This window comes from Balaenoptera ricei, chromosome 10 (assembly GCF_028023285.1).
Source record: "Balaenoptera ricei isolate mBalRic1 chromosome 10, mBalRic1.hap2, whole genome shotgun sequence".
In the NCBI taxonomy this organism is placed as follows: Eukaryota; Metazoa; Chordata; class Mammalia; order Artiodactyla; family Balaenopteridae; genus Balaenoptera; species Balaenoptera ricei.
The window spans coordinates 61,237,266-61,258,429 of record NC_082648.1 but is presented as its reverse complement, the minus strand read 5'-3'; the positions used below and the strand labels follow the sequence as shown (position 1 = coordinate 61,258,429).

The 21,164-nt window shown below is 35.6% G+C and overlaps 1 protein-coding gene across 1 annotated transcript in view; it reads right to left on the bottom strand.

Annotated features, from left to right (window-relative positions):
- The window catches only part of TRHDE (thyrotropin releasing hormone degrading enzyme), a 396,268-nt gene that overhangs the window by 81,514 nt on the left and 293,590 nt on the right, over positions 1-21,164 (bottom strand). The window contains exons 8-10 of the mRNA XM_059936534.1: positions 15,062-15,127; positions 14,205-14,392; positions 8,910-8,998 (exon numbers count right to left, since the gene is read on the bottom strand). Coding sequence (XP_059792517.1) covers positions 8,910-8,998; positions 14,205-14,392; positions 15,062-15,127 — 343 coding nt within the window. The remainder of the gene's footprint in view (positions 1-8,909; positions 8,999-14,204; positions 14,393-15,061; positions 15,128-21,164) is intronic.

The window sequence follows — 21,164 nt, the reverse complement described above, 5'->3', positions numbered from 1 at the left end:
TATATTTCTGTTTTTGTGCCAGTACCATACGGTCTTGATTGCTGTAGCATTTTAGTGTAGTCTGAAGTCTAGAAGCCTGGTTCCCCTAGCTCCGTTTTTCTTTCTAAAGATTGCTTTGGTTATTGGGGGTCTTTTGTGTTTCCATACAAATTGTGAAATTTTTTGTTCTAGTTGTGAAAAATGCCATTGGTAGTTTGATAGGGATTGCATTGAATCTGTAAATTGCTTTGGGTAGTAGAGTCATTTTCACAATGTTGATTCTTCCAATCCAAGAACATGGTATATCTCTCCATCTGTTTGTATCATCTTTAATTTCTTTCATCAGTGTCTTATAGTTTTCTGCATATGGGTCTTTTGTCTCCTTGGGTGGGTTTACTCCTAGGTATTTTATCCTTTTTCTTGAAAGGGTAAATCAGATATTTCCTTAATTTCTCTTTCAGATTTTTCATCATTACTGTATAGGAATGCAAGAGATTTCTGTGCATTAATTTTGTATCCTGCTACTTTACCAAATTCATTGATTAGCTCTAGTAGTTTTCTGATACCATCTTTAGGATTCTCTATGTATAGTATCATGTCATCTGCAAACAGTGACAGCTTTACTTCTTTTCGATTTGGATTCTTTTTATTTCTTTTTTGTTTCTGATTGCTGTGGCTAAAACTTCCAAAGCTATGTTGAATAATAGTGGTGAGAGTGGGCAACCTTGTCTTGTTCCTGATCTTAGTGGAAATGGTTTCAGTTTTTCACCATTGAGAACGATGTTGGCTGTGGTTTTGTCATATATAACCTTTATTATGTTAAGGTAAGTTCCCTCTATGACTACTTTCTGGAGGGTTATATCATAAATGGGTGTTGAATTTTGTCAAAAGCTTTTTCTGCATCTATTGAGATGATCATATGGTTTTTCTCCTTCAATTTGTTAATATGGTGTATCACATTGGCTGATTGCATACATTGAAGAATCCTTGCATTCCTGGGATAAACCCCACTTGATCATGGTGTATGATCCTTTTAATGTGCTGTTGGATTCTGTTTGCTAGTATTTTGTTGAGGATTTTTGCACCTATGTTCATCAGTGATATTGGCCTGTGGTCTTCTTTTTTTGTGACATGTTTGTCTGGTTTTGATATCAGGGTGATGGTGGCCTCGTAGAATGAGTTTGGGAGTGTTCCTCCCTCGGCTATACTTTGGAAGCGTTTGAGAAGGATAGGTGTTAGCTCTTCTCTAAATGTTTGATAGAATTTGCCTGTGAAGCCATCTGGTCCTAGGCTTTTGTTTGTTCGAAGATTTTTAATCACAGTCTCAATTTCAGTGCTTGCGATTGGTCTGTTTATATTTTCTATTTCTTCCTGGTTCAGTCTAAGAAGGTTGTACTTTTCTAAAAATTTGTCCATTTCTTCCAGGTTGTCCATTTTATTGGCATAGAGTTGCCTGTAGTAATCCCTCTTTATACTTTGTATTTCTGCAGTGTCAGTTGTTACTTCTCCTTTTTCATTTTCAATTCTATTGATTTGTGTCTTCTCCGTTTTTTTCTTGATGACTCTGGCTAATGGTTTATCAATTTTGTTTAACTTCCCAAGGAACCAGCTTTTAGTTTTATTGATATTTGCTATTGTTTCCTTCATTTCTTTTTCATTTATTTCTGCTCTGATTTTATGATTTCTTTCCTTCTGCTAACTTTGGCATTTTTTGTTCTTCTTTCTCTAATTGCTTTAGGTGTAAGGTTACATTGTTTGTTTGAGATGTTTCTTGTTTCTTGAGGTAGGATTTTATAGCTATAAACTTCCCTCTTAGAACTGCTTTTGTGGCACAATGATCCAAAACCTGATCCCACAGGTTTTGGATCACTGTATTTTCATTGTCATTTTTTTCTAGTTATTTTTTGATTTCCTCTTTATTTCTTCAGTGATCTCTTGGTTATTTGGTAGTGTATTCTTTAGCCTCCATGTGTTTGTATTTTTTACAGATTTTTCCTGTAATTGATACCTAATTTCATAGCGTTGTGGTCGGAAAAGATACTTGATACGATTTCAGTTTTCTTAAATTTACCATGGCTTGATTTGTGACCCAGGATATTATCTATCCTGCAGAATGTTCTATGAGCACGTGAGAAGAAAGTGTATTCTGTTGTTTTTGGATGGAATATCCTATAAATATCAATTAAGTCCATCTTGTTTAATGTGTCACTTAAAGCTTGTGTTTCCTTATTTATTTTCATTTCGGATGATCTGTCCATTGGTAAAAGTGTGGTGATAAAGTCCCCTACTATTATTGTGTTACTGTCAATTTCCTTTTTTATGGCTGTTAGCATTTGCGTTATGTATTGAGGTGCTCCTATGTTGGGTGCATAAATATTTACAATTGTTATATCTGCTTCTTGGATTGATCGCTTGATCATTATGTAGTGTTCTTCTTTGTCTCTTGTAATAGTCTTTACTTTAAAGTCTACTTTGTCTGATATGAGAATTGCTACTCCAGCTTTCTTTTGATTTCCATTTACATGGAATATCTTTTTCCATCCCCTCACTGTCAGTCTGTATGCGTCCCTAGGTCTGAAGTGGGTCTCTTATAGACAGCATATATACGGGTCTTGTTTTTGTATCCATTCAGCCAGTTTACATCTTTTGGATGGAGCATTTAATCCATTTACATTTAAGGTAGTTATCAATATGTATGTTCCTATTACCATTTCTCAGTTGTTTTGTGTTTGTTATTGTAGGCCTTTTCCTTCTCTTGTGTTTCCTGCCTAGAGAAGTTCCTTTAGCATTTGTTGTAAACTGGTTTCATGGTGCTGAATTCTCTTAGGTTTTGCTTGTCTGTAAAGATTTTAATTTCTCTGTCGAATCTGAATGAGATCCTTGCTGGGTAGAGGAATCTTGGTTGTAGGCTTTTCCCTTTCATTGCCTTAAATATGACCTGCCACTCCCTTCTGGCTTGCAGAGCTTCTGCTGAGAAATCAGCTGTTAACCTTATGTGGATTCCCTGGTATGTTATTTGTTGTTTTTCCCTTGCTACTTTCAATATTTTTTTTTTGTATTTAATTTTTGGTAGCTTGATTAATATGTGTCTTGGCTTGTTTCTCCTTGGATTTACCCTCTTTGGGACTCTCTGCGCTTCCTGGACTTGACTATTTTGTTTCCCATATTAGGGAAGTTTTCAACTATAATCTCTTCAAATATTTTCTCAATCCCTTTCTTTTTCTCTTCTTCTTCTGGGACCCCTATAATTCGAATGTTGGTGTGTTTAATGTTGTCCCAGATCTCTCTGAGACTGCCCTCCATTCTTTTCATTCTTTTTTCTTTATTCTGCTCTGCAGTAGTTATTTCCACTATTTTAACTCCAGGTCACTTATCCGTTCTTCTGCCTCAGTTATTTTGCTATTGATTCCTTCTAGAGAATTTTTAATTTCATTTATTGTGCTGTTCATCGTTGTTTGTTTGCTCTTTAGTTCTTCTAGGTCCTTGTTAAATATTTCTTGTATTTTCTCCATTCTATTTCCAAGATTTTGGATCATCTTTCCTATCATTACTCTGAATTCTTTTTCAGGTAGACTGCCCATTTCCTCTTCATTTGTTAGGTCTGGTGGGTTTTTACCTTGCTCCTTCATCTGCTTTGTGTGTCTCTGTCTTCTTATTTTGCTTAACTTACTGTTTTTGGGGTCTCCTTTCACAGGCTGCAGGTTCGTACTTCCTATTGTTTTTGGTGTCTGTCCCCAGTGGGTAAGGTTGGTTCATTGGGTTGTGTAGGCTTCCTGGTGGAGGGGACTGGTGACTGTGTTCTGGTGGATGAGGCTGGATCTTGTCTTTCTGGTGGGCAGTGCTGCGTCCGGTGGTATGTTTTGCAGTGTCTGTGAACTTATGATTTTAGGCAGCCTCTCTGCTAATGAGCGGGGTTGTGTTCCTGTCTTCCTAGTTGTTTGGCATAGGGTGTCCAGCACTGTAGCTTGCTGGTCATTGAGTGGAGCTGGGTTTTAGCATTGAGATGGAGATCTCTGGGAGAGGTTTTGCCGTTTGATATTACATGGGGCTGGGAGGTGTCTGGTGGACCAATGTCTTGAAATCGGCTCTCCCACCTCAGAGGCACAGGCCTGACACCCGGCTGGAGCACCAAGACCCTGTCAGCCACACAGCTCAGAAGAAAAGGGAGAAAAAAAAACGAAAGAAAGAAAAAAATATACATATATATAAAATAGAAGTTATTAAAATAAAAAATATATATATTATTAAAAATAAAAAATAAAAAACAAAAGAAAAAAAGAAAGAAGAGAGCAACAAAACCAATAAACAAATCCACCAATGATAACAAGGGCAAAGAACTATACTAAAAAAAAAAAAGAAAAGAAGGACAGATAGAATCCTAGGACAAATGGTAAAAGCAAAGCTATACAGACAAAATCACACAGAGAAGCACACACATACACACTCACAAAAAGAGAAAAAGGAAAATATATATATATATTAAAAGCAAAAGGAAGAGAGTAAGTCAGTCAATAAACAAGTCTACCAATGATAATAAACTCTAAATACTAAACTAAGATAAACATAAAACCAGAAACAAATTAGATGCAGAAAGCAAACCTCAAGTCTACAGTTGCTCCCAAAGTCCACCGCCTCAATTTTGGGAAGATTCATTGTCTATTCAGGTATTCCACAGATGCAGGGTACATCAAGTTGATTGTGGAGATTTAATCCCCTGCTCCTGAGGCTGCTGGGAGAGATTTCCCTTCCTCTTCTTTGTTCGTACAGCTCCTGGGGTTCAGCTTTGGATTTGGCCCCGCCTCTGCATGTAGGTTGCCTGAAGGGATCTTTTCCCCGCCCAGACAGGATGGCGTTAAAAGAGTAGCTGATTAGGGGGCTCTGGCTCACTCAGGCCAGGGGGAGGGCAGGGTACGGAATGCGGGGCGAGCCTGTGGCGGCAGAGGCCAGCATGATGTTGCAACAGCCTGAGGCGTGCCATGTGTTCTCCCGGGGAAGTTGTCCCTGGATCACAGGACCCTGGCAGTGGAGGGCTGCACAGTCTACTGGGAGGGGCGGTGTGGATAGTGACCTGTGCTCGCACACAGGCTTCTTGGTGGCTGCAGCAGCAGCCTTAGTGTCTCATGCCCATTTCTGGTGTCCGTGCTGATAGCCGTGGCTCACACCCATCTCTGGAGCTCATTTAGGCGGTGCTCTGAATCCCCTCTCCTTGTGCATCCCGAAACAATGGTCTCTTGCCTCTTAGGCAGCTCCAGACCTTTTCCCGGACTCCCTCCTGGCTAGCTGTGGCGCACTAGCCCCCTTCAGGCTGTGTTCACGCCACCAACCCCAGTCCTCTCCCTGGGATCCGACCTCCAAAGCCCGAGCCTCAGCTCCCAGCCCCCGCCCGCCCCGGCGGGTGAGCAGACAAGCCTCTCAGGCTGTTAAGTGCTGGTCGGCACCGATCCTCTGTGCGGGAATCTCTCCACTTTGCCCTCCGCACCCCATTGCTGCACTCTCCTCCGTGGCTCTGAAGCTCCCCCCCCCCCCCCACCGGTCTCTGCCAGTGAAGGGGCTTCCTAGTGTGTGGAAACATTTCCTCCTTCCCAGCTCCCTGCCCGAGGTGCAGGTCCTGTCCCTATTCTTTTGTCTCTGTTTTTCCTTTTTTCTTTTGCCCTACCCAGGTACGTGGGGAGTTTCTTGCCTTTTGGGAAGTCTGAGGTCTTCTGCCAGCATTCAGTAGGTGTTCTGTAGGAGTTGTTCCACATGTAGATGTATTTCTGATATATCTGTGGGTAGGAAGGTGATCTCCACGTCTTACTCCTCTGCCATCTTGAAAGTCCTCTCTTTTCCTAACATTTGGCATTAAATTTATTCCCTTCCATTGCACCTTAATTAATAGCCAGTCAACATGCAGGCTACTACATATATGAATGTCTGCATTCTCAGCAGTTTCATAGTAAAAACAAAAGAGACAAATCCTTTACCTACTTTCAATAATTTAAAAATTTGTTTTAAAACAATTTTTAGACTAAAATTATCTGTGCCTCAACTTGGAATGAATTAGATAATCATCTGACACCACAAAAAATTGAAGTGTCAAGAGCATTTATTGATTCAAATAAAATTCATACTTTATATTGTTCACCAATGACTTGACCTTAGTATCATGTGACATCAAATTGATATTACTGATAATGAAAAATTATAAAAACATTGACCTGATTGTTATAATTAAAAGGTGGAATTTTTTATATATGTTGATAAGAATTGATCAGAATATTTTCTTACTGTTTCTGTGAAGAAACATTTTTCATTACTATTAGTTGACTGTATTTTGAAAAAAAGGGGATCTAAAAGGAGACAAATTTAACAATCTTTTATTTTTCCTAATCCTTGTCTGGTGTCAGTTTTCTCTTTGTCATCAGAATGAAGGAGTTCGAGACAGAACTAAATATATTTAGAACAAGACTAAACAGGGAAAATAGAAAGGTTGCCTTTCTTTTTGGTCCCACTTAGAAAATTCTTCCAGATTTATGTATTCATAAAGTTTTCAAGAAACATTTACTCGGTATGAACATTCCATGCAAAAGCCTTAACATTTCGACTAAGATAATGTTTATCAACCAGAAGACTCTGCTATGATTTAATGAAATATGACACATTACACTCTGCAGGTTGCACACTACACAACTTTGGGGTGAGGGAGCGTGCAAGTAATATCACAGTCCACGTAAATATCATCTCCCAGAGTTACACACCACACAAACTATGCATCTGGGTATAACACCTAAATGTATTACCATAGGGGACGTTTTAGGCAAACATACGGTTTGAAATATCATGTTGCTATTATTCCTGATTAATAATAAAAGACTGTAAATAAAAGCAACCTCTCAAATACAACCTGTTGTCATTGGTCAAGAAAAGCCATGATAGTAATAACCTAAAGTGGAGTATAATCTGTTTCACTATGCTGTACACCCGAAATTGATATAATGTTGTAAATCAACCAAACTTCAATAAAAACAAAGAAAAAAAAAGAAAAGCCATGATACTATTCTAGATACTCTGTGTGGAATAAGCGGGTACCATGAATAACAGCATAGACATAACCAGGGAGTTATAGAGGAAATGGACCTGGGAAAAGTATTCAAGAAGAATCAGACTTGCCCTGAATCCCTGCATTGCCTAAAAGTGAAAGTTGGGGCTGATCCTGACATTTGATCAGTGTCTTTGCACTCTTCTAAGTTCCCATTTTCATTCTACCTTCCAGTGAGAAATGTTTTATTTCTGAAAACTGTTCTATTTCGTGTTCCTAGCAATCCTATGGAGCGATGACCTCATTCTAATAGCTGAATCATTACGATAGAAGCTCACTGCTTTCACTCATCACTTCATAATAAATTATGTAGATAAATAAAACAACTACATGAAGATAAAGAGAAGTATAAAGACAATAGAGTAAGTGTGAATTCAGAATCATGGTATAAAAACTAATTTGAAGAAATGAAAAGAATAGATTATAGTAAGCAATTTAAAGGAGAAACACCAATACATTTTAAAGTAAGCATTTCAATGCATCACTACATTACATATGAATGTTTCACACACAATGTATATAAATGAAAGCACATATTTTCATAATATGTGATGATGTGTTAAAAATACAACAACATGAAAATCTGAATAAAAATTCAACTGGCAAAACAAGTGTTTATATTTCTGGTAAGCAGATTAGATTCTGCTGTGAGACCTTTTTCTTTTTTTTTTTTTCCACTGTAACAGCTCCTTTACTTTGCAGTGAAAATTGATTTGTATATTCTTTGCCTCTGAGTCCTTGTGGGATTTTTTTTTTTTTTTTTTTAAATTCAGACAGAAAGTCACAAAAATTATACTCATCCTCATCAGTTCACTCAGTCCCATGTAATTAATTTTTTTTTTTTCATCTTGATCTTTTGTTAGCACTTTTATGAGTTCATCAGTTTTTCATTAGAGAGACCTTTTTCTTATATGTATGTGTGTACGTATTTTAAGCACTTACATCTCCCTAATAGGAGCAAGACTGAGGAGAGGAAACAATATTTTTGCTGTTTATTTATACTTCACCTTACTTCAAAAACAGATTTGTGGTTGTTTAAATTATGCTTACAAAATAGCAAGAAAACATAAAGTAGCAGAATGTGAGAAAAGAGTAAGAAAAACAAAATGTGGGCATACTTGACCATTTAAATCTAAATGAAATGTTACATAAAAGATGATAATTGGCTTTTTCTTCAATTCAATGGAAAACAGAAATAAAAGAGACCTGTTTCACACTCTAGTATGAAGCATTTAGATTGGATTCAAAAAATAGCTTTCTGACAGTGAATTGAAATAGGTAACTATCTTATTTGAAGATATTTAGAAATAGAATAGAATCTCATCTTTCTCTGCTCCTTGAGAGTTGACCCTACCTAAGGGATGGTTTCATGACCTAGCAAGCCTCTCCCTTCTGGCCCTATAATTATCTAATTCTACAGAGAATATTGCCTCACCCATTCTTTAAAGAGCCAGTGTGGTAAAGAGAAGATGGCTGGAAAATGGAATTAAAAAATGTGGCCTGTGTTTCAGTATCCGGCATATTGTTCTATTGGGAGTTACGATTGTAATTCTATTACATTCAGGATTATAAAATGGTACAGTTTAAAGCAGTTAAGATTAGTACTACAAGTACTTAGATTTAAATTTTCTCTTTACCATCAGAGACACAAATAAATTTAATAATTATATCAGCGGACTGAAATTAGACTATGTAAAAACTATACTATATTATACTTAAATTTATAGAGGTAATTCCTCTATATTCTCTCTCTAATTTGTCTTTATTCACATTTTTATAACAGCTGATACAAGAGGTTAAGTTGCTAAATAATTATCTGAAACCAAATTCTCAGGGAGAATATATTTTTTACCTGATTTGTTAGACACCCAAATAATTGCTTCTGAAGACACATGGTTTCTATTTCCTACCACAATAGTTAATGGGATCTGCCACAGGTAACTGCGAAATAAAAGAGAAACTTTAAGAATAAAAATGGTTATAACAAACAAACAACATTTCCTATGCACCTCCTATGTGATTTTTCTTATTCTCTTTAGGAGAATTTTTTAAATTCCCCAGTCATAAATGTAAGGAATAGGCCAAGAAGATGAATTCACTCATTCAATGTTGCTAAGCAGACTTGGCCTCTAAGAGTTTTAATTTCAACACAAAAGGTGGACTACCAACAAAACAATTTATCTTGGGAAAAAAGATTTGCATTTTACATGAGGGATAAAAAGTAGCTAAAATCTAAATCTGAGCTGCACTATATATTGAGTAAAGTCTTAAAATAACTCCTTTCTACTTGATTCTGCATTAGATTAATGCCCGTTCCAGTGGTTTCATGCATTTACATTTCAACATTCTCCTCATTTACTTGTTTAACTATTCTTAAAAAACACCTTTGTCAGATTTTATAGAAAGGATAATACAGCACACATAAAGTTATTCAGCAAAGTAGGGGCAAAAAGCAAAGCTGATCAGATCCCCCTAAAATCCAGATCAATACAAAGAACACCGTGGGACACAATGCTTTGTTTTCTGAAATGGAATTTCCAAATTGATGTGTGAAATCAACCACCAGTGTGCAGGGATCAGTCATGAGTCTCAGCTATTAAAGAGAAGCGTTTTCTAGAACACGACTTTTTATAGGATAAAAATTTAGGCCTAAACTTGTACATGAAGTAATATTAATTTAACCTCAAATGAGCAACCGGAGATAAACTGCATAGTCTTACAATAAAATCCAATGACTACATTTTGTTCCCCTAAAATATAGCCAGGTTATGTTAACCAATCATTGCACCATTAGCAACAGGGATAGTCAACAATATGCAGTATGAGAAAAATATTTCTGACCTGAAAACTATAAGAATACTCTATGAGCTCAGTAACTATGGGAGTTAATGGAGAATTGAGAATTTTTCAGGGAACATGTCTGGGGCTATGTAACTAAAAATAGAATGAATACGTCTTTTGATGGGGGGAGGACATCTCCAAATCTGTCATATGGAATTTGATTATTATTTTATCATTTCACGTCTCCCATTCACAATAATCAGAATTTAGTAATAGCAAAAATCCAAATGGAAGACTGGAAGAAATTCCTAGTGTCATACCAACTGCTATCTCCAACATAGAAAGTTAATATGTTTAAGATTCTAAATTTTAGAAGTATATGCTATACTTAATCAGACAAACATTTCTGAGTGCCAACTATGTGGAGACATGCTGCTATACCGAATGGACTCCGGACAATTGGTCAGGAAATAAACAACCTATTGTAGCGGAACAGGTATTGTTTGTAAGGTAGACATTGGTGAACGCCAACCCATGTACACTCTTTAACAAATATCCCCAAGCTCATAACATGATACCAAGAATATGCTACAAGTATTTAATAATGGATTTACTGTTAGGAAGATACAGAGAATTTATATAATAAATTTATATATAAATATATATAGCTGTTCTCTAAAAATAATGAATCTTTTTGATTAACTGAAATTATTAGGTAAGAGACAACAATGCCTGACTCTGCATCTGATTCTCGAATTAAACTATGAACTCATTTTTGTTCATTTTGTTCATAGATCTTTCAAAAGCCTGGAAATGAAATGCTTCCATAAATTGCTGTTGAAATGGATTGAATGAGATTGAATTGAAGTAAAATAAAAGGAACTATATCAGTCTATAATAAGACAGAGATTAACTTTATGAAATTGATTTTTTTAGTACAGATCGTCTATATTGAGTTGGGGCAACTAAATTTTGAAGGCAAATAAATATCAGTTAAAGGGCCAGAAATATATAAAATTGAAGATGTTTAAAACTCTTCAAGGATAAATGTGTCTTTTTTGTAGCATGATCATAAAATGTTTATGAAATAGTATTTGCCCCTAATATAAACATACTTATAATTTTACATTTATTTAAACTGTATCCTTCTAAATAATGAAACTAGAAATTACAATAAAAATTGATGTTTTGATTTTGAGTTTTAGCAAAAGTCTCTAAAGTCAAGAAAGAGGGGTTCATATCAATAACTGCATTGTTGCTTACAGACAATTCCACATACAAGAAACTTCCTAAATGGCAGACACTGTACTGTATAGCAATGTTCAGATGCAAAAAAAGAAGTTAACTTTAAGGTATTGCGATACAAACATTGGGGCATTTTGTAAAACTTTTAAAATACCCTCTATATTTTTCCTAAGAATGTTTTTGGCCTCTATTCTGTGTGTGTGTGTGTGTGTGTGTGTGTATATGTATGTATATACATGTACAGAGACACACACACAAAATCTATACATCATCACAAAGACAAAGTAAAAATTACAAATCACCAAGCACATCTGAAATTTCTATTATTTCTGAATTGCTATACTATCAATACTATACAAGTTATTTTCCTTAACTTTCCAAACAACACATATTTGATCTTCCCACCAATTTCATTAAGATCAAAGAAAGCATGGCAATTATGTTGCTTTATGATTACAACTTAAAAGGCTAGAAGACCCTAAACATTGTGGGTGAAAAGCTCTGTGTGGTGTGCTGTAAAAAAATCCAAAACTGCAGTGAGTTATGTTAAAAAAGAGACTAGAAAAAAGAACCTGTGAAATTAAATTGTGCCCCCGCCCCTTAAGGTTAACTTGAATTTTAGTCATCTCATTTTAAGAAGAAAAAAACAAAAACAATGCATTTCAAAAGACCCTCAAGATATTTTTTATTTAACAGTCCCTGGGACTACCTCTCTTCATCGTAGGTCACATTTTTATAATAAAGCAATGTTTATTCTAATGATTATGTTAAGGTAGAAAAGCGTAGGTGCTTATTTTAGCTGGAGTGAAAAAACTTTTTAAAAAATGGTACCAATATTAGTGAAGCATTAATGTAGATGCCATGAAAAATGGTTCCGTGGTTGCTATCATCGGACCCAAAACAAAAGGAGATAAATGTAATTCTCTGTAGCACAGGACTCCAAGAAGCTCCATACGTATAGGAGACATTACTGAACATTACAATGTATTAACTTTATAAAGAAAAAAAAGCTAAACAAATTCACAATTTCCCAAATACCAAAATGCTAGCAAATATTTTACTCACTTTCACATATCAACTAACTTTATGCAATTATTATATAAAGATCTTTCCTTTCTATTCTGTAATATAGCTACCACATATGAAAAATATGATTACTATATACATTAAAAATGTTCTAGGCATGTTGTAGTGATATTCCAGTGTCCTCTACAAAATTGAAGACAAAGAATTGATTATACTGTCACAGAAAATATCCACAATTCATGGGTTTCCTGGCATAAATGGGCACTATGTTTTACTGCATTAACTATTTGCAGTATATGATAAAGATCTAAGAAGGTTACAGACAAAGGGCAGATAGAATTGGTATTGAAGCTTTGACCACAATGTTATAGTGAATTAAATTATCAATAATATAAAACTGAATACTAAAATTTTAACTGCAAACTTTATTATTTCAAAATAGATATAAAATAAATTTTGAGACTGATGGAATGCCATGCATTATCTCACTCAATATTTTCTATGCCAAGTTCTCAGCTTTCAAAACCATTCATATGATTTTATAACTCCAGCAAAAGCAAAGCTCTGTAAAAGCTTTGTATAGGTATATATACCTATACAGCCTGGGAGAAAGTCTTCCTTTAAAGAGTCAGACTTGCGGCCGATACATCTGGCTCATATTATAGGTTGACCGAGTATTTTTGTTCAAAATTTGTTCTGTCATCTGCATGTTCTTTATGTTTTTCTGCATCAGTGATGCTTGTGTAAGAATGATCATTCTCAAAGGCAAAGCCTGAGTCTCTCTAACTTTGCCACAGTCAAGTAGTTTTTATGTACTTCCTGACAAGGCCAGGGTTGGTGCCTAAGCAGGTTTCACCTGGGGCCAGGCGGTGGTTGACCAGAAGCAGTGTTTGGCAGCTGTGAGGAATCCAGGTTGGGTGAAGGGTTGACAGAGTCACATCCTGACAGCATGGCAGGATAATACCCTGTATTCCACAGGTGCAAACCGTTAGATTACAAGGGCAGTCTGCTGAAGGGCAGTGTATATAATGAGCAGGAGATTTAAGACAATACTTTAAGTGGGTTCCCAATTTAGTCACCAGAAAACATTCATGAATTTCTCAGTCACTTCTACCTGGACCCTGCCTTGGAGCTACCTTACTTAGGTATGATTTTCATTCCTCTTAGAGATAACAAAGAAAGCTTAATGCGTGCTTCATATATCCTAGATACTGATGGATGATAAAATCAGATTCCTAATATTCCAGATGGGAGACAGCATGAGCAGTCTAACCCCAACACCTCATTTTATTTATTAATTTTGACCTCCATCCCTCCCTGTCCTGATCCCAACCTCTTACCCGGATATCTTAGAAAAAAATAAAATGAAATGATTTAACTGCTATCTTTCCTTGGCTCAGCTTTAATAAAGTACAAAAGAGTGGGAAAACATGAACTAGAAAAGAATCACTACATGCTGAATTTTCAGTAATTAAATAAGAATTTCAAATGAAAGTTAAAGTAACAACAAGTCAAATTCTATGTATGTTGTGTTAATGGTTTTTAAACACTAAAAGTGAGGGAAGAGAATGTATTTTGATACTAAGTGGCATTGATACTTAGACCATTTTAAATGGATCTAGTTTGAGTTCCTCTGGCTCAGACACTATTTAGTCTGCTTGTGGGGTTTTGATTGTTTAACTAGTCTTTCTGGATTGTTAGTTTCTGTTCTTGTCTATTCTACAAATCTCAGTTTTCTCAATACCATTTAACCCACTTTAAAGTACTTTAACTTTCTTAAATTTAATTCAACAAACGTTTACAGGGAAAAGTAAAAAACAAAATCACACACTATTGTTTTAAATGACCATGATAATTTAAATCCTGTCTTCTTAAACAAAATAACTTTAGCATGCTGCCACCTTGATAGTTAAAATATCTGGAAATGGGAGTAAAAGAGAGTTCAAAATGAAAATACCATATGTAAATAAAGAAATGAAAACTATATTTCAAGTACATTTCATAATTCTGTTATCAATTATTTTTAAAATGTTAAAATGCAAAGTGAAACATAAAAAACAAAAGCAATTTTTTCACATAAACAACAGAGTTGTACCTGTTATTTTGAGGTTCATGTGCTTTAGTTTTAGCACTGATGTCATAAATAAAATGTTGCTGGGTAATTATTATTCTATTTTCTGCTGTTGCATTTCCCAAGATGGTGATAACAGGATAACCCATCTGGAGTGTCCACTGATCCATTACTTCTTGTATATTTACATACTTTCCAGTCCTTTTTAAAGCCTTTATAACCAAAATTGTAAAAATTAATTTTATAAACATAAACTATAAACATAATTAACATTAAACCATTTTCATATTTACTTTTATGATTTACTTAAGTATGAAACCATTTAAAATCGGTGAAACTAATATAATGTGTTAGTAAAATTAATCTTCTTGCCTTAGCTTAAGCTTCATGAATATATATATATATATATATATATACATAGAAATAAAAACTTTATTAACATTAAAGTTTTTACCTAATGGAAGGTAAAATATATTTTATTGTTAAAGCAAGTACTTACTTGCAGCATCTTTAAGTATCCCCAGTATGTCTAGTATTAAACTTAAATACTTGTTATTCACTTACAGAGAAAAAATTCTTTACCATCCATATTTCACTCAAACATGAATATCTGACACCCTATTAAAATTATATTTCAGAAGTATTATCATGTTTGAAAGTAGGCAAGGTATCTTTAACTACCATTGTAGCTGAATTAATTTTAAACCTCATAATCCTTATAATATAATACATCAAATATAAAACAAGAAACCAATATCAAGAAAAGGGAAATATAAAAAGTAAAAACAAACCATCAGTGTCAATAAAAGTTATGAATGTTTTATAAACTCAATTCAAATATTCAAGAAGAGGCTTTGGCTTTCAAGCTTCCTATACTTTACCTCTGATAGTGTATTCCAGAGATCGTTTCTGGCTGCATTGCCATACTTATGAATAGTTAAGTAATCCTACAAAGAATATAAAATTGTAATTATAATTCAAAGGCTAAGCAATTTCCACTAAACACATTTATTTCTCAATTCGGTTAACCATTTCCATTTGTTGGAACTGCCTTAACACAAAGATAAAGACGTGCAAAAAAGATGAAGAATCTCATTTTAAAATATTCCAAAGAGATTGAACTATAGCATATTTCTTAATTAAATCATCAAACAATACTAATCTCTTAAAATTTATTTTCATAGCCATAATCACTTCTTATGGATTTCCAGGGTCAAAGATCTTCCTCTAATTTAGCAAGTCAAACTCAGGCAATTTTGAAGAAACTACCTGTGCAATGAAATATTTAGGGGAAACTTTCTCATCAGGCTTTCATGTTGAAGTGTTGAAAAAAATATCTTGTTTTATAGAAAAAGGAAAAAAACAACCTGACCGATATATACTGATGTGAAGAGGGATTGTTTTGCCAAAAAGGTGATGACTATCTCCACAACTCATGCAGTTCCCTGTCTCTCTGCAAAGACAGGCTACCTAATACAAAAATGATATATACATATTTCCATGAGTTTGAAACACATATTAATATTTAATAAGAAAAGGTCAATCCTAAGTTTATTTAATATTTTTAAGCTTAGGACTTCACATTTCCCATTTTCAATCATTAGTAGTTTAACGTACATACTTTCTATCTGATTCATGTCTGTTCCCTTCTAAGAAGCGTGGTTTATGTCACTGTGAATGTGTTACTTAGTTATGGCTACTTGGCATTATTTTTTTTTCTGAATCCAAAGTGGAAAAATCAATAGAAAACAGTGTTTTATATAATGAAACAGTGTCCCCTCCTTCATCTGAAATTCCATTATCTCTACAACACCTAGGTAGTAGACAAAATCTTAATTTACATCATAGTACTAAAACTGAAAAAATTTTGCTGACTCCTTTCAGTACTTTATGTAGAGTGGAATACTTTGGGGATAATTAAAGTTGGGGAAGCAAATTTTCTGAAATACAAATTGTAGCACCACCTGTGACAGATTCAACTTTCTCGGTAACTCACAGCACAGCAAATGGCAACTCCCACTTAATCAGACTCCTAGAGATGCAGTACTCAACACTAACTTAGCAACCACAAATTCATAGTCGTCATCAGGTGTTAGGAATAACTTTACTGAAAAACTACAAGCCTGAATGACCAATCTGAATCCTAACTTTGGCTTTGAACATGCCAAATGAGGCATTTCCAATTAGAACTCAAGGACCAGGATTTAAATCGGCTATTTCAGATTTAGTTGTCAGAATTATTTTTTATGCTTGTTTAGCACTCAAGTGAATAAATTTGGGGAAAATAGGAATTATGAAACATAAATTAAAATTTTATTTTAAATAAATAATAATAATGTTATAATAATAAAGTTTTAACATTAGAACTATTTATTATTGGGTTCTGTTTATGTATAGTGCTGCTAGGATAATCCAAAAGAGGGAACAAAGGAATACTACATAGACCTTGAAAGGTCCAATACATAACTACAGGTTTCTCTTCACAGACAGATCATAAAAATCCAGCGGTTCATGATATGAGTTGACCTTGGCCCAATACTGATCATCAACTTGAGCTCTTGGTTCCCTCCCCAATTCAGAATAAAGTTCAAATTTACATTTCAAGCAGCCTGAAATGGCAATTATCCAAGTTTAGGAAGGCGCTCCAACTTGTCTGCCTCAGTATTCAGGGCAGATCGCATGCCTTCTTGGACTCCCAGCAGCCCCAGTTTTCGGGTGTTACTGGAATCCTACATATGTCACCTCTTTTCTCCGTTATAAAACTCAAATGTTTTCCTTAGTTATTTTAGCCTTCCTCTTGCACAAATATAGTCATATTTTGAATTGAGGAAATTTTGATTTGTCTTTGTAGAAAAACAAAACCACTTAAAACAATAGTGAGTGTGGTTTTTTGATGATCAATCATTTATTTATTTGTCCATTCCACAAAATGTATGGTGCACTTTGCGTGTGCCAGGCAGCTTACCAGGTGCTGGGGCAACAGTGGTGGAGAAAAGTTTACTGAGAATAACTAGAAATACTGAGATGTGATTTGTGTAGGAAGGTTTCTGTGACTGAAACTGGGGAAGTCTTGATACAATAACCAGTTGATAAGATGAATCAAATATTTGGTATGAGATTGAATAAGAAGATTTTAAGTTCTGGTCAAACCTACAAGTCACTGAATTTGGAAATGGCTGGAGTTATGAACCTGAAATGAAAATTTATATTTATATTTATGTGTATGAAAATCAATCAACAGTAGATTTGACATAATATAAAGTAGAAGAATGATTTAATATTAACACTGTAAAGAGAATTGTGGGTTCCCTATACCAAGTATTTCAGAAACAGTAGAGCTGTTGAAAAGAGTAAAACAAAGATGACCACTAGAATATTCTTAAGGAACATAACCAACAATATAAACTGATTAAAAGTTAAAAGCAGGGACTTCCCTGGTGGCGCTGTGGTTAAGAATCGCCTGCCAATGCAGGCGACACGGGTTCAAGCCCTGGTCTGGGAAGATTCCACATGCCGCGGAGCAACTAAGCCAGTGCGCCACAACTACTGAGCCTGCGTGCCACAATTACTAAAGCCTGTGCACCTAGAGCCCGTGCTCCACAACAAGAAAAGCCACCGCAATAAGCCCGCGCACCACAACAAAGAGTAGTCCCTGCTCACCGCAACTAGAGAAAGCCCGCGCTCAGCAACGAAGACCCAGTGCAGCCAAATAAATAAATTTATTTTAAAAAAAGTTAAAAGCATGTTAAGCAAAAGTATATTCTGATACATGAAGTGCAGGAATGGGAGTCTGTCTTTGTTCACATCCATACTCCAACACTCCCTAATTGTATGATCTCTGGCAAGTCACTTAACCCTTTGTGCCTGTCTTCACATCTAGAAAATAAGGATAATAAAAGTACCTGCTGCATAGAATTTTTCTGAGAAATAAATGATTTTAATATCTGTACAGTGTTAAAAAGTGAAGAGTGCTTAACACAGTAATGTCTATTCAATAGACAGTAGCTGCTATAATCTTATTAATCATTTCAGGTTACAGGTTGGAAAACTGAGTAACAAAAGCAAAAGCATCATTAACGATAATAATTAAAGAACATAGTACATGAAAACAATATTTGCCTCCCTTTTAGCACTAAGTTGCTTTATATTTTATTTCATTCAATCCCAAGATGACATTTATGAGTTAGATGTTATCATCAACACTTAATAAATCAAAACACTGGAACTCAGAGACTCTGGCCCATGTCCAAACCCCATATCTGTGCACACATCTGCTGACCTAAATCCAATATCTACGAGACGACACACAGCTGACTAAGAGTCATGTTCAAAGCTGAACTCATTGTCCTCCCCTATATCAGCTCCTTTTGGGAGCCCTTCCCCAGGGATGACCCTTCCATCCACCTCAACCAAGGAGTCATCTTTGATGCCTTTCTCTCCCTTTCCACCACATTCAGGTAATGATCCACATCCTAAATAGCCCCCTAATATTCCCCCTTCCTTTTAGCTGTTTGACAGCCACTCTACAGTATTTTGCCCAGATGACTACGACTGCTACTACTTCTGCTTTGTCCCTTTCAAATCTAATCTCTTTCACGCAGTCATGAATGAATACTTTTCATCAGATATACATATGAATCCCTGCTGTCTTCAGAATATAGTCCAAACATACCTCAATGTAACTTAAAGTTGTCCCTCAGAGTCTGGTCTCTCTGTACCTCTCCAATCTCATCCATTACTTTGTTGGCCCCCTGCCTCAACTTAACCATTTTCAACTTTCTTGCAGATGTCTAATGCATATTTTCTCCCTTTTCTAGTTCCCTGCACAAGCAGTTCTCTACACACCCTTTTCCCCTTTGCCCATTTAAATTCAATTCAATCTCCAGGACTCAAGTCTGCATGTCCTTCGGGAATCCTTTCTTGCCCATTCCCACCCCCTTCCTAATTCTGAGTTAAGCACCCCTCTTATATTCTTACATGCGTCACCATATAAGAGCAATTATCACACTGTTATAATTGCCTGTTTACTAGTTTGACTGCCCACATAGTCTGTAAACTCCATGAGAGTGAGGACCCTGTGATTTCTGTTTACCACTATTTAACCAGCATCTATGTGCCCAGCCTGGTACCCAGTAGATGCTCAATATATTTGTGTGATTTCTGACTTTCCTTATGCAATATGCCTTTCTGTTGACAGCTGACAATGCAGTAAAGAGAGGTTTCTTGTACCTATCATGTTCCCCCTAAATGTTATATTTAAACACTAAATACTTAATTTATTATTTCAGTATTTGTCGGATATATAACTTGCAATGATATGTGCAATTGGCTCTGATGTCATCAAAAGACTGTAAACTTTTGGGTATGAGACCGTTTTTTGTTTAACTTTCCTTGCTAACAAGTGACACGGTTCATAACATTTTATATATAAAAGCCAATGGGACTAATAAAGACAAGGGGAAAAGTGAAAAGTGAGCTGAGGAAGTAAAGCACTATTATCTTTTAAGATTTATGTGGAAATAATTATGGAATACTTGCTCTACTATTAACGAGCGCTTCAGCATGTTGAAACAGAAGATCAACCATATAAATGGTTTATTCCTCAGGACACGGAGGGACAGTTTGATAAAAATCAAAGAGGTATGGACTGGCTTGTATGTGTTCAGCTGCAAATAACAAAAAATCCACCCTGGGATGACTTTTTTTAATAACAAGATTTATTCTTTCCTACTATAAGAAGGTAAGATAGAGCCACAGCTCTTTTCCTATGGAATTCTTTTGGCCCCATCTTTACTTAAGTTTTGGCTTTATCCTCAGATTTGGGGCTAGATGGCTGTAGCAATCCCATGCATTCAGATGTAACATCGCACAGACGAAAATATGGAAATTTTCCCTGAGAATCTCTTTTTAAGAATCAGAAAAACTTTCCCTCAAATCCTACATCAAACTCCCCACGTTTCCCATTTAGCTGAATTCTATCATGTGCTCTAATCAAAATCTGTTAGTGAAATTTTTTTGGGGGGGATTGCACAAGTCAGGATCCAGTCCTATGAAGTATATGATTATACAGATGAGGATGAGAATGCAAACAAAATCAAAATTTGGTTAATAAGAAAGAAGAGGAGACTAGCTTATGGGTAGACCACCCACAGTGTTTTCTCCAATGAGACGAGGGATGCAAGTCCAGGCCTCAGTGACACTGGGAAGCAGGATCCCTTCTACTTGCAAGAATAGTCTGGGAAATGCCAGGTAAATCGAGCATTGATTTTTCTGACTATGTGACAAGAAGTCTGAAGCAAGGGTTTAAAGTATTGTTCCTTTCTATTAAGAATAATTGTACCTCAAAATATTTGTACTGGGCATTTGTCATTCTTTTGGCTTTCTGGTATTTAAACACCACTTTTATATGAGGGCGATAACTCATCATGGAATCTTAGAGGAAAGTGAGGGCTCTCTCACTTGAAATGGAAGGGACAAAATTCTAAATCCTCTCCACTCTCCCTGTCAGCTAAAACATGGACACAAGTGGATACTTCATCCCAGGACTGTTACTCCTACAGGATCAATGCAAAGGAGCAGCAATCACTGAAATTACATCCCCTGTAATGGTGACACCGAGGGTCCAGATACAGTCATGCTAATGGCAGCAAACGAACCAGCCAGTACTATGACATGACCTTGGCTAGGTTTCTTAATTTCTGCGTCTCCTTTAGTTCCTATTATCTGTTTTGTAAGCCTGATTCTCCACACTTCCCAATGATTCCAAGGACTGCCCTACATCCTTCCAAAAAATTCCTTTTTTGCTTAATTTAGTCAAGAGTTTGTTTCTGTTGCTTGCAACCCAAAATCCTGACTGATACAACACTAATGGGTGATACAAAACAAAGATGTCTTACATTTTCTTGGTTTCCTCAGCAAGAAAAATAGAAACAATCTCTCAGGACTTATGCAAAATGTAAAACAAAGAACACCCAGTTCTACTTA